This window comes from Rhinopithecus bieti, unplaced genomic scaffold (genome assembly GCF_001698545.2).
Source record: "Rhinopithecus bieti isolate Rb0 unplaced genomic scaffold, ASM169854v2 scaffold_39692, whole genome shotgun sequence".
Taxonomy (NCBI): Eukaryota; Metazoa; Chordata; class Mammalia; order Primates; family Cercopithecidae; genus Rhinopithecus; species Rhinopithecus bieti.
The window spans coordinates 142,176-149,024 of NW_016816222.1; the positions used below are offsets into that span (position 1 = coordinate 142,176).

General features: G+C 46.8%; 1 protein-coding gene across 3 annotated transcripts in view; it reads left to right on the forward strand.

Moving 5' to 3' along the window:
- The window catches only part of MAGEB1 (MAGE family member B1), a 13,068-nt gene extending 8,775 nt beyond the window's left edge, over positions 1–4,293 (forward strand). For all 3 annotated transcript variants that reach the window (XM_017854672.1, XM_017854673.1, XM_017854674.1), the window contains one exon: positions 2,684–4,293. In XM_017854672.1, coding sequence (XP_017710161.1) covers positions 2,744–3,787 — 1,044 coding nt within the window. In that variant the 5' untranslated portion in view covers positions 2,684–2,743 and the 3' untranslated portion in view covers positions 3,788–4,293. The remainder of the gene's footprint in view (positions 1–2,683) is intronic.
- Positions 4,294–6,849: the final 2,556 nt, after the last annotated feature.

Sequence of the window (6,849 nt, forward strand, 5' to 3'; positions counted from 1 at the left end):
CTGGCTAACATGGTGAAACTCCGTCTCTAATAAAATACAAAAAATTATCGGGGCATGGTGGCGGGTGCCTGTAGTCCCAGCTACTTGGGAGGGTGAGACAGGAGAATGGCGTGAACCCGGTAGGCGGAGCTTACAGTGAGCCGAGATTGCGCCACTGCACTCCAGCCGGGGGGACAGAGCGAGACTCCGTCTCAAAAAAAAAAAAAAAAAAAAAAGCAGTCCCGCTCCTGCTGTCGGCACGCACAGGCCCCAGTCAGCCATGGTGGGATGTGGCCCACTATGACTGTGAACTTAGGTCCAAGGAGTATGAGAACTTTTGTTTACGGGGCATGGTCTCAGGACCAATCGATGGGTGGAGTCCCAGAAAGAGTGCCGAGTGTAGGTGGAGACACTGAGTGAGGAAATGGCGGCTACTCAATACACAAGTGAGACAGCTGTGCCTGATGCTGTCCCTGGGAGTCCCAGGCCAGAGCTGGCAGGCTCAAGTACTCCCTGGCTTCTGCCTTCGTGGTCTTAGGGAGAGGAGGGCCTTGGTTTAAGACCTTGCTGCCCTAGTTCAGTAGAGAGATAGGAGTCATATGCCAAGACAGGTGTCAAGGTACAGTTTCTGTATGAGGAATGAGGTAACCATGTAGTCCAGAACAGGCAGGAACACACAGTCTTACCTTGGCGTTCATTCCTGAGAAGCCAGGGTTAGAACTCTCAAGTTGAGATGCCCCTCATTTCCTTCAGGGGCTGTTTCAGGTACATAATGGCTTTGGTTTAACATGAAAGCCCTTATTTAGTACAGGGAGGAGGCCCAGTTCCTAAAAGATGGTGATACTGAGGGAGTGTGAGGGGACCCCCTCCAAGAAAGAGGTAACACACATAGGGCCCTATACCCACTGAGACCTGGGAGATCCAGGTATGGTGACATGATGAGTCTCACTCACTTCTTCCTAGAGCATCTCAGGGAAGTGAGGAACTTCATCAAAGGGGGCAGCCTTATGTTAGCAGCTAGAGAATTCCCAGGTAATTCCAGGAGTCAAGAAGAAGACCCTGAGAACTGGGGGGACCACTCATCCCATAACAGTGAAAGAAACACGGAATTCCGTCCTGATTTTCATCCTTGGGAGATGATGGACAGTTGTAGCCAGATGGGAAAAGTTTCACTTCTTCCTCAGGGAGTTGGGGGTGGGGGGCTTTGTATGACTGGATAGGCGTTAGATTAAGACAGAGAAGACACTGAAGGAGGAATGAGATGAGCATCGACCTAGAGAGTGGGGCTTCACCAAGTTCCACCCCCTCTCAGCTCTGGGAAACCCCAGGCAGAAGTAACCAGATATGTCATCCCCTCAAGACTAGCCCTGGGTACTCAGAGAGGTGAAGGCTTTTGTTTGAGGTTGGAAGAATCAAGTGGGCTTAGAGAGGAGTTCAGACTTTGCTTGAGTGAAGACTAAAGAGAACAACGACCCCAGAACAGTGGAGCCCCATAGAGCACGGGGTGACTGGATGTGATTCAGGCTTTCTTTCATCTTGGGACTATGAGGCAATGAGAATCTTAATCTGATGTAAGGGGCCTCAGGTCAGTGGAGAGAGGATTTCCAGGTTGTGCCAGGACTCATAGAGAGGACTTGAGGGAACTCCCACCTCATCAGTGGGGATCACTCAGAGTCCCTCTGTATGTCATCCCTAGGAAGCCCTGAGCATAAATGTCAGAAGTGCCCCTAAATTCCTCTTCAGGAATAACGGAAATGAAGGTCTTAGTCGGATGGGTTAGCAGGAGGGGTAGGAGGCATTTTAGGCCCTCCCAGGAGTCAAACTGGAGACCTTGAGTGAGGACCATGAGTGGGACTATACATCGCAGGGCTTCAACCTGCCAGCCACAGCTTTGAGCCTCTGGAGAATATGGGCAATGTGACCAGATACAGCCACCCTCATTTCCTCCATTGGGTCTCAGGCAGATGTAGGCCTTACTATGAGTAAAGGTCCTCAGGTGTAGAGAGAACAGAGCCCTAGGCCCTTCTGGGAGTCAAAGTATGGATGTGGACTGAAGGTACCATTCCCCCAAGCCCCCAACCACATCCCAAATAGAGGAAAAACAACGATGCTAGTCCTGTCTCTGCACTTAGCTCTCAAAGGCCTTCGCCAAGGGTTGCCAGGCTAAGACTTCTTTATTTCTTTGCATTAGGTCTAAGGGAGGTGACAGCTTTGGTCTGAAGATGCAGCACCAGTTAGCAGAAGAGAGGTTCCCAGACCTTAGATATAGATGAGATGAGGACTCTGAATGAAGATTGAGGTCCAACTAGCCCAGGACAGAGAGTTCCACAGAACTGTCAGCACTGCCACTCCCCCCAGCCCCCGGCAAGGATGGTGGGCTGAAGCAGTGCCTCATTTTTCTTTGGTGGATTCCAGGGAGCTTTGAAGTGTCAGCCTCAGAGCAGCACAGGAAGGAGGTCCCAGGCCCTTCCAAGAGTAGATATGAAGATCCTGTGTATGAATTGAGAGGGCCCTTGAACGCAGAGGTAGTCTACACTGCCAACCTCTGCTGTCACCCAGTCAGTCCCAGACAGGATTGGCAACAAGAGCCTAGTGGGTTCTTAGAGCAGTGCCCTCAAAAAAACCAGCAGAAGTGGCTCTCTAAAAGCCAAGGTGGTACCTCCCTACTGCAGGTGCTCACAGAATCTCATTCTCTCTCCTTCAGGCCCCACATCTCCTGCCCTTCTGCCCACACTCCTGCCTGTTTGGCCTGACCACAGCCATCATGCCTCGGGGTCATAAGAGTAAGCTCCGTGCTCGTGAGAAACGCCGCAAGGCACGAGAGGAGACCCAGGGTCTCAAGGTTGCTGAGGCCACTGCAGCAGAGAAAGAGGAGTGCCCCTCCTCCGCTCCTGTTTTGGGGGATACTCCTGCAAGCTCCCCTGCTGCTGGCATCCCCCAGAAGCCTCAGGGAGCTTCACCCGCCACCACTGCTGCTGCGGCTGTGTCATGCACCGAATCTGATGAAGGTGCCAAAAGCCAAGGTGAGGAAAATGCAAGTTCCTCCCAGGGCACAACATCCACTGAGAAGTCAGCCAAAGATCCTGTAGCCTGGGAAGCAGGAATGCTGATGCACTTCATGCTACATAAGTATAAAATGAGAGAGCCCATTATGAAGGCAGATATGCTGAAGTTTGTTGATGGAAAGTACAAGGATCACTTCCCTGAGATCCTCAATAGAGCCTCTCACCGCTTGGAGCTGGTCTTTGGCCTTGATTTGAAGGAAGACAACCCTAGTGACCACACCTACAAGCTCGTCAGCAAGCTAAACCTCACCAATGATGGAAACCTGACCAATGATTGGGACTTTCCCAGGAATGGGCTTCTGATGCCTCTCCTGGGTGTGATCTTCTTAAATGGCAACTCTGCCACCGAGGAAGAGATCTGGAAATTCATGAATATGTTGGGAGCCTATGATGGAGAGGAGCACTTAATCTATGGGGAGCCCCGGAAGTTCATCACCCAAGATCTGGTGCGGGAAAAATATCTGAAGTACAAGCGGGTGCCCAACAGTGATCCCCCACGCTATCAATTCCTATGGGGTCCAAGAGCCTACACTGAAACCAGCAAGATGAAAGTCCTCGAGTTTTTGGCCAAGGTGAATGGTACCACTCCCCGTGACTTCCCATCCCATTATGAAGAGGCTTTGAGAGATGAGGAAGAGAGAGCCCGAGTCCGAGCCAGTATTAGAGCCAGGCGTCGCCGTACTGCCACAACTTTTAGAGCGCGTTCTAGAGCCGCATTCAGCAACTCCTCCCAACCCATGTGAGAATTAAGGCAGATTGTTCACTTTGTTTTTGTGGCAAGATGCCAACCGTTTAAAGTAGTGAGACGTCAAGATAGGGCTAGAGAGATCATAACATATATCTTCTTTGTGTTCCTGTTAAACGTTAGTATCTTTCAAGTGTTTTTCTTTTAATAGAATGTTTACTTAGAGTTGGGATCTATGTCTATGAGCGACATGGATCACACATTTATTGGTGCCGCCAGCTTTAAGCATAAGAGTTTTGATATTCTGTAATACATTTTTGAAATCCTTGAATCTTTTTTGGGTTCAAGAAGAAGAAAGTATAGCTTTAGAATAGAGATTTTCTCAGAAATGTGTGAAAGAACCTCACACAACATAATTGGAGTCTTAAAATAGAAGAAGAATAAACAAAGCATGTCAAGCTTTTTGTTTCTGCCATTCATCGTCGCGGCGCGTTTGTTTTTGCTAAGGAATCCAGAGTACATAGCCTGGTTGTCTTTAACCCTTTTCAATAAAATAAATTGTAATAAATTGCATTGTTTGTTCAGTGGCTCATTTATTCTCACCATAAATTGAGCATCTGCTCTTTGTAAGGGTCTGTGATAGTAGTGATTGTACTAAGTTAAAGAAGACCCTTCCCCTGCACACAGATTTTTAGTCTAAGGAGTTATTATTTAAGGAAGGTGGTGAGATACACTCTAACATGTACAGATTTTTTTTTACATAAAAAATTACTCCTTAAAAAAAGAAAAAGAAGTGAGGATGGTGGGAGAAGGTTCAGACAAGAGCAGTCAAGTGTTAATTTCCTTAGCCAAGGCACTTCGTGGTGTGGGACAATGCAAGTCCCTCACTGGGAGGTCATTTTAAGTTAGCTCCACGGTGAACTGGTTGAGGTGATAATCCTAAGAAGGTGCCAGACCCTCAGATCATGAGCCTTAGAGTTGAGAGATTAAGCTTGGAAAGGGAAACTGCCCTTAACAGTTACTTCGGGATTGTGGGTGAAGCAGAGAGAACCTGTGTCTGGGGTAGGAGTTGAAGAATACAGTGCTCTCGTTCCAGGGCAGTCAAACACAGTGCACAAACTAGTTGTTTTATGCACGTTGTCTCCAGAGAGTGTTTGAGAAATAAGGGTTACACTTCCTTGAGGTGAGATGCCAAGAAACCACTGAGCTAACACTCTTTCCCCTGAGCTTGTGCAGCCAGAGCCTACTCCATTAATTAGGTCTTCTTGTGTATGATTTGGCAAAACTCCAAGGTAGGGCTAGATCTCATTGGTGATGAAATAAGTGAAAATAAGAGTGTTTTTGTAGGAAGGGAATCTCAGAGGGAGGGGAGTTGTTGGTCCTTGACATAAACTCTATAAGCTTTGAGTTGAATTCTGATGAAGTCCCTGCTCCCGTATTAAATAACATATTCTCCCATGGGGAGAATTTACTTAGCGTTACTTGCTGAGCAACATTTTGACTTATTTGGTTGTTTTTTAGAGTACTGCATGTTCTCTGACAATTCCTGGACAAAACAAAAATTTTCCAGAGATGAGAGTAGTTTTCTTGGTGTGAATATAATCATAGTAATAACTGCCATTCATTAAAGAGCCAATATTTGCCAGTCATTTTGCCAGATGCCTTACATACATTTCATGTGTTCCACAATCCTACAAGATGGGGCTTATCAAATTAGGAGATGAAAAACTTGCAACATTCTCAAGTTCACACGGCTGGTAAGTGACAGGGCTGGGACAAAACTCCAGTCTGAATGTTTCTAGGGCCCACACTGTCCTGCTTCTGGCAATCTGAGGCCAAACTGTCCCTTAATTCTCACTGTTCCACAATATCTCTCAAATGATAACAAGTGCCCTGTGGCCAAAGTACTAAAAGCAGACCTTTCAGTGAAAGGAAAGTCAAAATGAGACACAGAGCTTTGAACTGTGGGGTTCATTGCCCTGGGGTTCTCCCGCCTCTAGCCCACAGGTTCCTCTAGAGCTGACTCTGCTCTGGGCCCAGCACATAAGTCTAGTCCAGTGCTTTCACACATTACAGTGCCCTTCCCCGGGGTCTTCCTCAGTGTGCCCCCCTGTCCAAACTGGAACTGACCTGCTGGTCAGCTTCACTGTGTCTTTCTCTGGAGCCTGCACCTGCTCCCAGAGGAACAGCCCAGACTCACTTGCGCTTTCCCTGACACAGAGGGTTCCAACTGCTTGGAGGTCCCACCCCTCACCACAGATGCCCTTTGACAGCAACAGCCCCTTTCGTGTAATTGTTCAAACAGTGAAGCCTAGACACCTCTTCATGTCTCTGGGTGCTGCCACCACACTGTCAAAGTGTTTTCAAATCTGGTGAGAAGAGTCTGATTTAGCACAGAATCTACTGTTTCTTGATTTATAACCCTAAGGCTAGAAAAGAGGCTTTTTTAAACCACCCTGACATTTGCAGTAGGATTTTAATAGAGTATTTTATTTGAGACAGGCCACCGAACACATACACCAATGAGTGAATTTACCTAGGTGGTCAACATCCAAAGCCACTTAAGTGGTAGATAAGGAAAGACAGAGGAAATCACTGTGTAAGCAAACATCTACTGTGGCTAAATCCCTAAAAATCTTTCTTCAAGTCCTTCTCAGAGGTGGAAAATGGTTCCTTGGCAGACATGCCAACTTTGAATAAAAAGAAAAAATAACTTACTATCCTTCAATTTACTCTTACCTTTATCTGTCCCAGAGGAAAATACTGATTTTTCAGTGTGCTTCATTGTACCTGTTCAGGTGTTTGGGAATGTTAAGTAGGTGGTGGGTAGCTATGATTTGACCAGGCACCAAAGGTAGGAGAAAATTCTCAGCCTACTAAAATTGCGCAGGTTATTATAAAGAGTTGTGTAGAAACGTGCTATTGATTGATAAAGGACAAATCCTCCTTGTAGAAATTTCCAGGATCATTTTGAAAATTAGACATGACCTTGTGTTTGAAAACATCTGTCACATAGTAGACACTACAAAAATGTTGCAAATTTCAAGGCAAATTTGGCCTTCCTACAAACTTCTCTAAGAAATGAAGAGGGTTATTGTCCTAACCAATTATAACAGTTGC